Source organism: Thalia democratica, chromosome 9 (genome assembly GCF_965202585.1).
Source record: "Thalia democratica chromosome 9, ktThaDemo2.hap1.1, whole genome shotgun sequence".
Classification (NCBI taxonomy): domain Eukaryota; kingdom Metazoa; phylum Chordata; class Thaliacea; order Salpida; family Salpidae; genus Thalia; species Thalia democratica.
In genome coordinates, this window is record NC_139173.1 from 20,220,142 (window position 1) to 20,235,818 (window position 15,677).

The 15,677-nt window shown below is 29.0% G+C and overlaps 1 protein-coding gene across 2 annotated transcripts in view; it reads right to left on the reverse strand.

The window, feature by feature from the left end:
• Positions 1–1,896: 1,896 nt before the first annotated feature.
• Positions 1,897–15,677, reverse strand: part of LOC145843999 (coiled-coil domain-containing protein 180-like) — a 40,187-nt gene continuing 26,406 nt past the window's right edge. The window contains exons 17-29 of one of the 2 annotated variants that reach the window (XM_082951304.1): positions 15,387–15,533; positions 14,715–14,891; positions 13,033–13,216; positions 12,406–12,669; positions 11,983–12,074; positions 10,834–10,933; positions 10,531–10,635; positions 9,932–10,022; positions 9,616–9,776; positions 9,198–9,290; positions 7,846–8,002; positions 3,326–3,538; positions 1,897–2,661 (exon numbers count right to left, since the gene is read on the reverse strand). In XM_082951304.1, the coding sequence (XP_082807430.1) occupies positions 2,210–2,661; positions 3,326–3,538; positions 7,846–8,002; positions 9,198–9,290; positions 9,616–9,776; positions 9,932–10,022; positions 10,531–10,635; positions 10,834–10,933; positions 11,983–12,074; positions 12,406–12,669; positions 13,033–13,216; positions 14,715–14,891; positions 15,387–15,533 (2,236 nt within the window). In that variant the 3' untranslated portion in view covers positions 1,897–2,209. Of the gene's footprint in view, positions 2,665–3,325; positions 3,539–7,845; positions 8,003–9,197; positions 9,291–9,615; positions 9,777–9,931; positions 10,023–10,530; positions 10,636–10,833; positions 10,934–11,982; positions 12,075–12,405; positions 12,670–13,032; positions 13,217–14,714; positions 14,892–15,386; positions 15,534–15,677 lie in introns of both variants that reach the window. The other variant, XM_082951303.1, reaches the window with a different exon arrangement.

The following is a 15,677-nucleotide window of genomic DNA, read 5'->3' on the forward strand; positions in this document are numbered from 1 at the left end:
GGGAACGAATAGTTGTTAATTGTTTCTTTTCAGGTTTTTGTTGATAATTGTTTTTTTTTTATATTAAAAATGTATACTGGGGTTTGTTACTAAAAATTTGAGTTTTAAGGAGATCATGAAATTTATAGCGATGTTATACTTAGCTACAATAAAATATATAATTTTATAGCATCAAAAACTTGTACATTAAGTTGAAAATTTACAAACTTACCTCTTTTAGTGTAAAAGATAACACGTAACTGAATAAGCTAATAAATTTCATATGAACTAAGTTATGGTCTACATATACTTTTATTTGGTAGTGTTATAATTGCAATTCTGTCGATCATATGATAATTAAAAAAAAAAATAGAAAACTATATTTGGCTCAAAAAGCCATTATGTAAACTAAAATGAAAAAATATTTTTCTATTTAATGCACTGAGGAGCTCTTCGAGCAAACTTTATTTTGCTACACAAGTTATCTTATTTGCAATCAAAAAAAAAAAACTTGTTTTGATAAATTCGATGTAAATGATTTCGACATATAAACTTTTTTTACAGTGCGGCCCGCCACTTGTAAATGGCTACCTACCTCTAGTCTAATGTTTTAGCATCTGATTAATTAGTTTAAAGTAGGTTTCTCTTAAATAAACAATCTTCTGTATTTTAATTATGTTTGCAAAACAAGTTGTATTAATTTTTTATCAGTACACTGCTTACTTTAGTTAACACAAGTTCTGTTCATTAAAAAGGAAATGGCATCATTGTTTCATAACTAATTTTTTATTGAAAAGAGAAATTATGTTAGTTAAAACCATTTAAAAATACTTTTTTACCTTACTAAATTTTCTTTGCACAGTAACATAATTTATATGCGCACTATTGTGCACAGGTGTAAGCTGTTAAGAACACTTGTTTAGCGAACCTTTTAGTTGAGTATCATCTTACAAAACATTTGAAATTGTTTATATTTTTTAAAAGCATAACTTACAAATAAACACAAAGTTGTTTCAACTAAAACTAAGTAAACTTTCAAGCTGCTTCAACTGTTATTTACGTTTTTTAAGTTAATAGGACAGATTATTGTTTTGTATAATTTTTTATACCTAATAGCTATTTATTTTTAAAAGATAGCTTCCTATTAATTAAAAAAAAGGTAATGTTCTAAACATAACTTAATCGTTTTCAAAGGTTTTTAATCACACTTCTAGTTTATAGACAGGAACTATCTAAGTAATATTTAACTAAATTTAAAAAATTATTAAATATCTGCGCTCTGTAATTCTTATAAACAAAGCTACATTACCTAAGCCTTGTAAAAAAATAATATTTTATGCAGCTTTTTTAAGAATTAGACATAAAATTACACAACAACCATTTTATACACCTTTTTGTTAAATCTTTTATAATCGATTTAAGTATCTGCTTTGTTTAGATTATATATCTACAAAGTCTTATACTTTTTCAAGTAAATTAAAAAAATAAACTCAGTTTTTAAAAACTACACTAGAGATTTTTCAAATATTGTAAGTTAATTGTATTAAAGCTTAAAAGTTATGTTTTGTAATTAAATAATTAGTTATCAAAACAAAAATTTATTTCCTTTCTTTAGTTTTTGTTTATGTGTTTTTTTTGCTTTAACATAACTGAAAAATAAACTTTTGAAAGACTAAACCACTTACAACAACTTATTAATGATAGCAAGACAATACTTCATATTAAAACTAAAGTATATAAAAGCAAAAAAAAAAAGCAAAAACGATAATTTGTGTAAAATTAATCATTCGTGCAAACCTGAAATTCAATGAAGCTTTAATTATGGCGAACGTTTATTTAATTTATGTTATACATAAAAATGTTCAACAACTACTTGGCGCTGTTTATTAAACTTAGCCAGTAAACGAGTGTGCATATAAGACAAAAAGTAAGTAGTCAAAAGCACAGTTGTCTAACAGTTCTTAGTTACACATTGATCGCTCACAGTGAGGGTAAAATTTTTCAAATGAACAAAAATTATATATTTCCATAAAAAATAATTAAGGCTTTTACAGACGAAACATTTAGATTTAATAAATTACTCTTAAACTTATCAACAATTTCTATTAGATTACTATTCACTCACAGTGAGGGTAAAATTTATCGAAAAAAAAAACACAATTAATTTCAAAAAACTAAGTAAAACCACAGACGTTCAGGCTTCAGACGAATTTCAAACATTCACAACAATTCACTCGTAGAAGCTGCAAATGTCTTCCAGCGTCTTCACCCAGCTGTTCTTCCACCTTTCCTCCGTCTTCACCCGCTCGTCCCGCTCCTCGCACTTCAGCCGGAACGTTTCCGCCCGCGACCGCACGAACCTCCCGAATATGACGTCGCGCGACGCGACCGCCGTGTGCTGGGGAAGCACCGAGTTTCGGGTTTCGACGGGCGCGGTGATGACGTGGCGGTCGATGACGTCGTGCTCGTTCATCTCCTGCTCGATGGTCGACAGCAGGTTGGTGGTGATCTTGTCCTTCTGCTCCTGCCGGGATCTTTCCTCCTGGGAGGCGGCTTTGAGGCTGTTGTCTTCGGAAACGCGGTTCTTCGACGAATCAGAGTCTTCCAGTTCGCCACTCGCTTCGTCATGGTTGGTTGCGCTTTGCGAAGGGCTTATGTTCACTTCGATGTCTGCATGGACTTCTGCTGTTTATCGCGTTTGAGTTTTATTAAGAGACAAATATTGTTTACTGATATCAAAGAGTAGTTTTTTACTTTGTTTTTACTTTCTTATATAGACTTTCTTAATACTTTGTAGCATACTTAACAAATTATTAGAATTATAACCAATATTAAAAAAACTTTTACAATTAATGTAGTTATTTTGATACATAAGAAACATTAAAAAATAAATAAAGCAGAAACGCCATAAGGTACGCTTTGTAAGAGATACTAAAACTTAAAAATATTGTGGGACTACTTTTATGATATTTTGTTAAAAAAACTAAACTAAAAGAACAAAAACATGTTATAAATGCAAGTATTACACAGCTAATGAAAAAAAAAATAGAGCAACAATATAATAAACTATAATATACCGCATTCATATTGAAACAAGGAGATATTAAAAATTTTTATAACAACAAAAATATACATACCCTAAAAAATTTAGACTAAAAGATTATTTATTTTGATACATACTAAGCTCTTTAAAGTAAACGATTTAAACCGTATATAACGTTTTATAATCTTATTATAGAAATGTAAAGATTACAATTTATAGTGTTCGCAAGATTGTTTTCGATAACTAAAAGCAACGTAAACTTTTCAACACACTGTATTTCAAAAGTATAACATTTCTGGTTACCTGGTAATACTTCATCTGCCGACTCGCAGCTTTCTGCCGATTCGAACAATCTGTCCGGAAACTTGAGAGGCTGCCACTTGGCTGGACCTCTGGGGACACCAAGCGACTTGATGTCGTAATCGACAATGTTGAACTTGTTGATGTTCGATTCCGGGTCCTTCATTCGCATTTTGAGTAGTTTGCTCAGCGGCTTTCTTATTTCCACTGGCTTGTCTGCAAGTAACAATAAAAATTTTTGAAGTTGTAGAAAACTCAGTGAGGTCTATACTTTGTTACTACTTTTTTGACCAACAGTAATATTTTTTTTTGAGAATTAACATAATAAGAAAAGCACTTTTAAAAATATTTGTTCAAAATAAATACGAAGAGGTTTGTGTATGCTGTAAATTGTATATTGATATACATTTTGTTGTTAAATAAAACTAAGCTATATATATTGGCTATATATTTTAAAATGTGTACTGTGTGACTTTTTTTTTAAGTAGTGACAATACTTTTTATGAAATATATCAACATATATACATTAAAATAACACAATATAAAACAAAACACAACGGTTTTTCTATACATTACAGTTTGGTTACATTTGTTTCTGAACAAAATAGTTCATTAGTCAGCATATTAGATAATTAAGGATTATCACAATTGCTTATTACTATGTAGTATTTTTAAATTTCCTAAAAACTATAAATATATATACATACAAAAATAAAAATATAAATTAACTTGTACAGGAGTTTTTTTAAAATTAGCTATCTAAATTTATTTGCACGTTATAATAGGCATTTTTGTGATTCTTTAAAAAATGTTGCTGTTAAATTTGTTATCTTTTTGATGACACGCTTAAAACGTAGAAACTATAGTAAACAAGTCGAAAATTATTTGTTTTTTTTTGTAATATTGATATATATATATATATATATATATATATATAGAAATAACATACACAAAATAAACTTTGCTTGGTACAGCTGTTTCTGCGTTTAATACGCGTCCTCAGCCAAGTTTTATTCAATGAAAAGCAAACTTGTAAGTACAGCAATAAAATTATACAAAATTAGGTATTACGTAATAATAGATAGTTGATTTTAGACAAAATTATTAACAGAGTTTTTAGATAAATTGCTTTCTATAATGTATGCAGCCAGTTTGTAATTCGTTTCTTTTGTTTAGAGATTCAGATTTCTTAACTTTTAAAATTTCGATTTTTTCCGCATTGCACAATTTACATCCGTTTTTTAAACTGTATTTATTTTTCGTTCTTGTCAATATTTCCCACTGAATTTTAAAATTAACTTCGTTATTTTTTAGTTTCCAAATGTACTGCGATAAAGTTGTCGTATTTTTATGTTTTTCGTGTTTGAAGCTGTACTTGTGCTTTGTGTAGCGATTCTTGAACGATAGTCCAGTCGAACCTACATAAAACTTGGTCTGGTTATCAGTTAGGACTGTCGCTTTATATATAACATTTTCCATCAGGCAACTTCCATTTACCGGGCATTCTTGTTTTTTGCAGTCACACATTCGCCTCTCTTTGTACTGCGTGTCTAACATCTTTCGATTGTGTGCCATTATAAGTTGTTTCATGTTTGGCATGCAGGAGTAGGACACTTTTAGTGTCTTCCTGTTAAAAACTTTACAATATGGATGGTTTTCAGTAAAGTTATTGTCCACAATCTCTAGGAAGCGCTTCCCAACCCGTGTTGCCACACTTTTGCAGAATGGAGCGTTGAAATATAAAATATTTCTTCTCCTTTTTTTCTTGTTGTTACCCTTCTCGTTTTTGTGGCTATAGGCTAACTCGTGATCGTATCCACTTTCTCTTATAGCTTCCTGGTATTGTTGGGTTGTTTCCTTAAAAATGCTTTGACTGCTAGAAATCTTCTGGAGGCGATTGTTCACTGCGACCGGTATGTGTTTTAACACATGCTCTGGGTGGTTTGACTTGCTATTCACATAAACCGTATGCGCATTTGGTTTTCTGTACGGCTTATGGCTTTCATTTTGAAGATCTAATGTTACATATAAGAAGTCTGTTACAAACAGATTGGCTTCGATGGTGACATCAAAACCAATGTTTTTAAAGACTTTTCTTAGATGTTTGACTTTTCTCTCCATATCTGGTCCCGGTAGGATGTCCACCACTGCTAAACCATCGTCACGGTATATACCAAAATTAACATCTCTAAAGATCTTTTCCTTCTTCAATTTATCTAAAATGTATAGGCCAACCAGTTCGCAAATTTCTGCGCCATGAAAGCTTCCCATTGGTACATCAAAGCTGTTCTTGTTATGCTTTTTTGACCATGGTTCACCCTCGTGGAACAGTATTAATTTACAGCAATGTCTGATTAGCTCTTTTTAATTTTCCGTGATTTTAGTTAGGCGAGCAGCAAAATTGAAGGAGTTTTCCAATATTGTTGCTGAGATGGCAGGATAAAAGCTCACTATAACAAATTTGATAAACCTTGAAGTTGGTTTATTGCTTAAGCTATTGAACCAATTCAATACCTCGTAAGTGTTTTTCCATTGTATTAAATTACTTTTTGATCTTATAAAATTGTTGATTCTATCTAAATTAGTTTTTGCAGGTTTGCCAATAAAAGTTTTTGCCGGATTAATTATTCTACAACTTAGTTTATTTGGGAAGTTTGGTTTATGATCTTTTAAAGTAATGTAACATTGTTGTTGAGAAAGTTTGGGAATTTTACCTTCTATTTTGTTTTTCAATACTATTTCCTTTGCTTCATTATTAATTTTTTCGATGAGACTGTTTTCCGATTTTTTGTATGTAGATGTAATGTTTTCTGTAATTAATTTCTTATATTTATCCGGACTGATTTTGTATAGGCTGTTAGATTTATCTGCAAAAACAAAAACTTTTTTGGTGGACCTTATTTCCTTTAAGTCTTTGTTAAGTTTGCGGGTAAAAGAATTTTGGTATTTTCGGAATTTTAAATTATTTATTAACTCGTAAAGGTCGTTTTCAAAATTTGTTAAAAGTTTATCCTCGGGAGCTCGTTTTTTTGTTGGAAATAAGCCGTCATAATCTGAAACTTTAGCTTCTGTGTTTTCATCCCTTAAATGGAATGCTTTCCATCTCATTTTAGTTATCAGTTTATCTACTTTTTCGTACATTTTAATTTTGAACTCTTTATTACTACTACTTATTGGTATGCTCTTTAATGAATAATTGAAGTTTATAGGTCTTAAGTCGTGTATACTTTTAATCATCTTTAAAATTATAATAATTTAATATATATATATATTAAAAACAAATTATACAGTATCCTTTTTTTATTGTACCGACATATGTTTCTGTGTGTTAACGGACAAACACACTTCAACTGGGTTTGTGAAAAAATAAATACTGTAAAGAAAAAGAATAGAAGCTAAGGTAAGTGTATACTTGTGTTCATTAAAATAAAATAATTTCTACAGATTTTTAGAGGTTTATGGTTAATAATAAGTAAAATACTTAATGTTGAATCCGACTGTTATAAAACTATATAATATTTGTAATAATTAAATTTCGATTAAGTAAAGTAAACTAAAATACACAATAATGTGTTACTTTAAGGTGTTTGCATTTTAAGCTGTTTTTGATAGCTGTAGCTATTTAAATAAACTGCAGACTAACAAATGCATAACTACTACACTTAAAAAGAAAATTATTTAATCAGTGTGCACAGAATTAAAAAAAAGTTTACAAACCTTTTACATATGTCATTAAATATATTAAGTATACATGACAATAACCAAATATAAGGTGTAGTTGTAGATAAAACATTTAACACACTTTTATGATACAGTTAGCAAACAAGTCAAAAAAGTTGTGTTGTTTTAAGAATATTTTTAATTTGTGGAGTAGCATTTATGACTTATTTAGCCAGAAAACAATTTTTAGTTAAGAGTCATGTAGCTTTTGTATACAATTTAAATTAATGGAAGTTTTTGATTAAATAAAAAATTAGTTAAGTTAATAATTAAGATTTAAAAAACAATTGAAAAATTATAATAGTTACGTGTTTATTTGGTACTTGTAATTTGTCTTCTTTAGTTCTTCGTGTCTCCTTCGTTACAATGGCTTAGTTTAGATGTCTTAGTCCAACTTTGTACAATAAACAACAATATAAAATTAACAAAGACTTACCAGTTGTTTTAAAACTTAGTTATGCTATGCTTAAATATTGAGTAAATACAGTAAATTGGTTGGTACAAAACTAAGAAAAAAATAAGTTTCTTTTTGTAAAAAAAAATTAATTCTAATATTTGATGATATTTTGATTTGTTTTTATAATACAAAATTCGATATTTTTCATAAATGGTATAGAGTAGCTTACAGCAAGAGATTTAAAATTTATTATTTAAGTAGCTTAAACTAGCTACATTAAAAAGTTTTCAACTGATTATTTATATGAATTTAAACATAGTCAAATAACCTGCTTACATAACTTTGTCTTACATATTGTTATAAAGATTGTAAAAAGTTTTAGATATAATTGCAAAATAGCATTAACCTGGTCTTGTTAAGTCATCAATACATATCAACTTTTCAAAGAATTTCAGATGAGAAGACGACATTTTAATGAGATCTTCGTAAAACTTTCTTGTTTTTACTTGAATAAGTGCAACTATTTCAACATGAGATTGCTCAATGATTCTGGTGTGTCGGAGCTATATTCAATATGAACAAAACTTTTTTTTTTCATTTTAATTAATTGTATAGGCTTAAAGTAAACAATAAAACTCAACTAATAAAACAGTTTAATTGATTTTTTATAACAACTCCCAATATTATTAACAGTTTTTGTAAATATATCTTTATTTAAACTACATATTTCCTAAAACAGGGGTAACAGATTTACTAGATAAAAGTTATTGTGGCCCGCCGTATTTTTTAAAACTTTTATAAAAACAGGGTTGCCAAAAGTTCTTGAGAAATTTCTTCTAGGTTTTCAAAAACACAAGTCTTTGAGTCTATTTTCAGTATAAAATTAAGTTTAAGGTAAAAAACTGTCTTAAATAGGATAACAGCTTGAAAAAATACTGTAATTTTACTTAAAATGTGTTTATAAAAAAATGATGATAAAATCAAAATCTTATCTATATGATAGATATTGTGTGTCAAATCGAAATTTTATTTACTTATATTTAAAAATTGTTAGTAATTAAGTTTTTCAAAGTATCTTAGTGATGTTTGTTTAAAATTTTTGGTTTTATCAAAATTTCTGAAATTCCAGGTTTTTATCCTAAACAGTCAAATTCCAAGTTTTCTAGGAAATCCACGTTTTTTGAAAACCCTGAAATAAAAAAGTTCAAAAATGAATGAATTAATATTCAAGTAGCTTCATTGCTAAGCCACAATTAAAGTAACAGCTTATTTGTATATTTTAATTATAAAAAAGTTGATTAAGTTTTTATACTTCAAATTTTTCTAACAAAAGATACATTTAAAATCGTAGATTTCTCCTGAAAAGGTCAGTCAGGCTGACAACCTTTTTTATATGGTTATGAGTCTTTTTTTAACTCATATACGTATTTTGAAATATAAGAACTAAGAACATGTTTTTGCTAAAAAGTATTCAAAACAAAAAGACCAAATTGACAGAAAAACAAGCAGTTTTGTGCTAAAATTTAAACACAAACTTAAGTGCAACTAAAAGCTAATTTATAAGTTAAAATGTCCGTACTTTAAGTCTTTCAAAACCTTATAAACGTTTTAAACTTTTTAAATTGCTGTTTCTACCCTCTCATTATTCGATTACTTTAAAGTTAAACTATAACATTTTTTTTTAATTTTCAAAGTTAGAATTCTATATAAAATCTTATCTCCTGCTTGAACTACAAAATCATCAATTTGTGTACTAACGTGTCTTTCTTTCTCAGCTTTAGTCAATTGATCCAGGTTGTTTTTGTTCTTCGGATGGCCAATGACTGGCTCGAGTTTGCTTTCATTCATTTCCTGTCAAGTATTTCTAAACTTCCAACAATTGATACTAAATTAAATATAAGTAAATGATGCTACACTTTAAGTTTTATGCATAAGTTTTCACTATAAAACTAATCTTATTTTTCTACTTAAGTAATCTAGTTTTTTTATAAAAAACTTCAATAAAACCGAAACTAGTACATAATAGTAACAAATATCAACAGTTTTCAATAAAATAAAACTTTTTAATTTGAGAAAGGTTAGAAAAAGTACAATAAATACGGGATTGCAAGACTAAGCTTTTTTTTTGATAATCTAAAAGGCAAATAAACTCAGATTGTAAAAGTCAACAACTTACTTTGTCATTCTCAATCAATATGACCGTGCGATCGAACTTTTCTTCCAGTTCTTGAATTTCATACGCAAGTTGGCCTTCCGCATTGTTGCTGATATCTTGCATCAACACTCTCGGCACATGTTGGCTCACCAGTTCGAACTCTTCAACCAAAAACCTGAAGTCTACAGTTAAAATAGACAACTTAGAAAACATAAACTAGCACACTTTTACAACTTGGGTAGTTAGGTGTGGAGACCCACGCCCACAACTTAAATGCTGTTATATGATTTCATAGGGGTTTTAAGACTGATATTAGTACGTAATTAAAAAAAAAAACCTGTTAGAGACTTATCATAGAAATCTTGACACTGGTCGTAGTAGATTAGCGATTTTTCTAAAACAGTCTCGCAACATGAATCAAAGTTATCCTAAAGAAAATAATTTTGATAAATGTAATAAGAATAAAATAGCACTTAAAATTTTAATCTTTCAACACATCATACACCTAAATAATGTTAATAAAAATGTTTTTTATAACGTCTAATCAACTTATTAAAAATTTTTAATGTTACATTATAAAACTGAAAATATTTTCAAACGAATCACATTAGTGCAATTGTATTTTCATATCAAATAAAAACAGTCAGTAGCAGGATTTAGAACGAATTTTTAGTTAAATGAAGTTATAATAAAGATTTAGATTTATTAATATTACAGATATATGAGCATGAAATCTATTATAAAGAAAAAAAGCTTCTTGGTTTAGTGCTTAAACTGTTATAACTAAACAAAGATGAATTAAAAAAAATATATAAAAACTTGTTTATCGTGGTGCAACAAAAAAAACATAAGACAACAAGTTTTAATTTTATTGGTATTTAAAGGTTTTAGGTAACTAAACTGAATATTTTCACAAATCAATCTATGGGTCACAACCTTGATGGCATTTGTTCTAGTGGATTGCCTGAACCCGCGGTGTTTGTAGTATTCATCACTTGCCTTGTACAAGTTCTCCAGGACATCGTACAAAACAGCTGATATCTGCAAATTTACAACATTTGTCTTTAAATTTGTAAAACAAAAAGCCACTTTACTATTTCTCATCATCGAAAACTATACTGAGCTTAAACACTTTTAACAACAAACTTCAAAAAGTGATTTTTAAATAAATTAAACAATTTATTATTAAGTAATAGTACGTAAATAATACAATAAAAAAATCCAGTACTAAAAAAATACTTTTGCAAGAAAATGTTGTTTTTGAGGTCTTTCAACGCCATATGGGAAGAACTTGGCATCTAGCCGCGTGTCTCTTCGGTTTGTCATGGTTGAGTGAGCACTGAAATAAAATGTATTAACATATATGTATACTATTTATTTAAAATAATAAAAACCTTCTTCAACACCATAATATAAGTATATAAAGATATTTTTAAAGTTAGTAATGCAAGTTAAAATGATGTTAAATACAACTATTTTTTATAAAGGAGTATAAAAACTTTCCCAAATATTTATGTGCATAAATTTGTAGTCAATTATAACAATCATATTGAAGAATTGAGTGTAAACAGAATGGCTAGACAAGGTTTTAGTTTTGCATACTAAAAATCTAAAGCCATAGAAGAATAGCTATTTAGCTTTTTCGAGCTTAAATATAAAACTCTTTCATTTAATAAAAATAACATTCTTTTATACATCTACTGAAACTAGTAAAAACTTTAAGTTTTTACTATGTTGATGTGAAAAGCACTTATAACTTAAGCATCTAGCAGACTAAAAATAATATAAGAGAGTAGTAGACAATACTAATCAGTAAGCATTTTTTAAATCTGTTTACGTTTCTTCTGTTAGACTGACATATTAAACTTCGATTTGTAAAAAATACAAAAAAAAAAATCATTCTGGTACCCAAAGAAAAAGAGAGACTAATTCTAGCGCCAAAAGACATTTGAGTTTTATCAATTACCATTTAAAAGTAAATTTTATTTTTCAATAGTTTTTCGTCGTACATTGAATTTTTATAAATATTTTGCTTTATTTAATTAATAATTAACTGTTTTATTTTCCTATTTTTTACCATTTACTAATTTAATTATCATTTTTATTTGTTATTTATTTTCGTAAACTAAATATTAATATTTCTTAAACTATCTAACTACTTTTTAAAATAAAAAACAACTAAATTACATCTGTCTCATTAAGCTAAACTAAAAATTAAAAAACTATTTGTGTTTAAGCTAAGATCTCATGGTTGAATTAATAGTAGTTTGCAAAACTTAAAGGAACGTCCAAAGTTTTCCCTTAAAATCTAAAAGTCATATGTCGATACAAAAAAACATTTTTGAAAAAAAAAAGAATTTAAAATTTTATAAAAAAAACTTGACAAACCTTGTTTTTCTATTTAGCGTTTTTCGGATTTTTTGTGCTTCACCTGTGGACTTTCTGGAGGGTGCTGGAACTTCGCAATAAACTTTTCTCGACTGTCAATAAATATTTATGAAGAAACTTTTTATTTTAGAAATACGAACAGTTTTGTTTTGAACATTAATCTTAAAATCTTAAAATTTCACTCAAACGCTTTTAGTTTTTTATACATCAGTTTTATTTCTCAAAAAAAAACTACTTATTATTACTTATGAACTGTTTATTGTGCAATGTTGGACTCGGGCATCGAAACTTGAGCCATTTGAACAGGACACACGCAAGAAGAAAAGAGAAAAATAAAAGTATAAAAAACCACAATCAACAACTAATGAATAAATAAATGTATATATATATATATATATATATACAAAACTGGGTCCAACCAACTTTTTGTTCCGCGACGTTCAGAACCGGCTCCTCCTTGTTCTGCTTCCTGTAGATGTTCTTGATGATCTGCCCCGCGCTCTTCTGCCTGCTGTCCACCCCCTGGATCTCGCTGCCCGTCAGGTTGGTGCCGTCCCGGTACACCTGGTCGTCCACGTTGCCGGGGACCGAGGTGTCGCTGACGCGGCAGTCGAGGTAGTTGGTGGCGGCGGTGATGCTGGACACGCCGTCCACGCAGTGGTTCCACAGCTGCGTGGCGTTGACGCTCTGAAAACGTTACTTTTGAAATTCAGTTGTTTTTTATTTGTATCTAGAGTTCTGTACAGAGTGCGTACCGCGGTGTCCTTAAAGTTGGCGGTATCGCTCTTTGGAATAGTTTTTAGGGGTGATGACTAGTAAAGGGATAAAAAAACTAAACAAATAAAAAAAGGCGATTTCGAATATAAGGGTCAATTTCTTTTTAAACTTCTGCCAGGTAGGCAGTTACGAAGATGAGTTTTGAAAATACTCGGGAAAAGGCATTGCTTTGTTTAGTCGAGCGTGAAAACATCAACTTAAAAAAAAAACAAAAGGTCGCACGCTTCGGTGCTCAATTGACACAGCAACCCTGGCATAAATTCGTTCACTCACCATCTTGTCCACGTGCTTGTACTCGAACGCGTCGATCATCCTTTTCATCATTATGACGTCAGCGCGCAGCTTGGTCAGCTTCAGGTTGCACGACTGCACCTCGCTCTTGATGTTGATCTGGCAGGTCAACAGGCTGCTGCGGAGGAACTCGATGAACTCCACGTCCATCAGGTGGAACTTCATCCTGTGTGGGTTTTGTGGTTGTAAAAAGGAACATAAATTTATTTTTTATTGAGAATTACAAAAATAATGAATTGAACAAGTCGAATATAACATTTATCTCATAAGTACTTGGAAACTTAAAAAATTCAAAATTTAACTTAGTACCGGATAGAAACAAGTGTCCAAAAAATTTAAGTTTGCTAACAGCTTGTAGTCCCTAAAACGTCAAAATGTCATTACAGGTACAACACACCTAATTTGAAAAAGCTAAATTTCACTAAATCTAGTGTACCAACTTTATTACGTGGTTAAAAAAGTGTTTAGCAAAAAAGAGACAACTGATTATAATATGACGTAAAGTATTAAACTGAATAACAAAACGCCTGAAAAACCAGCGAACATTTTTAGTATATTTGAAATATTTATTGTAGAAAAGTAACTAAGTGTAGTGGTTTACTTATTGATTAAATTTAACTAAAACAAAATAGATTGTTTCTGAAAAAAAAGTTTAAATTTAGTTATTATTTTTGTTTTTTCTCAAGAATATTATGATAACATATTACGATCTATCAATTAAGAGTTAGTAAAAAACTGAGACAACCTGTTTTATAGTGACACGACCTATATAATTAATAAAACTGTCAAAATGTTATAAGTTATTAGAGAATTGACTTTAAATTATAATTTTAGTTTGCATAGTTTTAAGTGGTCTATATCAAAATTTTTATTTTTTCTTGTTTACGTAAATGATTTTGTATTTCACTATAGAAAACATGCAATGTCAGTTAAGGTTTAAATACAAACTTTAATTACAAGCTTATTTAATGAGTTTTTTAAACTTACTTTAAAACTATACTTTTTTCTTAAATGCGCATTGTGCGATACTTCAATAATATACTAAGTACAACTACGTTTTTATAGTAAATTTAAGTAAATTTTTAGTATAATTTTCAAAGATTTGGTTATTAGTATAATCAGTTTTTTGACTATTTAAAAACTTTTACAAACTGCATTTAGTTTAACAATGTCATCTATTGTAAATGCTTTTAAATTTCTAACAATAAATACTTTATTGCAAAAAAACTACTAGGAAATAAAATAGTAAATTTATTAACACTATTATTAAATAAAGCTTAAGATTGTCATTATGAATAAAATTTTGTTTACCTCAAATACATTGCTATTGTTTCTAAGAACTCAAAAAATAAGTACTACAAATATCAAAACGAGGGTTCCCCAAACTCGTTTTCATAATCTCCTCCTATTAAAAAAAACCTGCCTCTCTCTAGCAAAAACCTCAGGACATCTAGTGTAAAATCCAATCTCCCGTCAATTATCACTGAGTTTTACTATTTATTACCAACCCCAGAATATATAGTTAAAGTTAGTTATCGCCCACTTGCTGCCCAAAGTTTAAAAAATTTCCCAATCAATTCGCCCCCTTACAAATCTTTTCCCCTCGAAGCCACTGCGTCCCCCGAGATTTGGGAAACCCCTAAAGTGTTCAAAAACTATCGTACCTTTCGGTGAACTTGCGTGTGACGTCGTAGACTTCGTGGACTCGTTTGTCGACTCCCGACGCGAACTCGCGCTGAAACTCGGCGGCGAAAGCTTCGACTTTCTTGATCTCCACGTCGATCATCTTCTTGTAGACTGCCACCTCGTCAGAAGAAAAGTTGCCACCGTCGGTAAACAGCCTGAAGTTTGAAAAAAAAAACAGCTAAAATAGTTTCAACAACTCAAAAGCGCTTCATGGTTTTTAATCTAGGGTGAAGAGGCTGGCTCGAGATGTAAAAATATTTTTTACCTAAAAATACAGATTATCAAGAATCTTTTTGTTTTTTTACCATTATTATTAAAAAGTATTCAACAGGTAATAATCTAAAATAATAATAAAATAATTCAAAATATCAATATCAAACCAAATGTTAAAAGTAAAACACCTTATATTTGAAAATTCCCTATGCATTTTTGTTGCTTTTTAGTTTTTTTCAACAAAAAAAAATCGAATGTTTAATATAGATGGTTAAATTTCAAAAAAAATCTTTACCAACAGTTTGTTAATAGTCAATCAATAACTATTTAGATAAGAACCAATATAACTTTGAGTATTTGTATAAACTTGTCAAAATTTTCATAAAATCGGCATCAATTAAAATACAAAAATAAATATGATTAGCTGAAAAACTAACTTGAATGAATTTATACAAAGTCTGTTGGATTTTTTCAACATGTTTAGATTTTCAATCATTTTTGCTTTAAACACTTGTTCTTCTTCTCTAATTAAATTTATTAATTTACTTTCTCCTTCTTCAACAGTCTTCAATGAGTTGTTTATTCTGTAAATATTTAAGCTTTTGGTTAGTTTTTGTGAAAGCGTTTTAAAGTTCAAAATTTAGAAGGTAACCACTAAATCAATTTTTATAAAATCGAAAATTTGTGCACACTAATGTGTATAGAAATTAGTTTTCTGTGCATAAAAT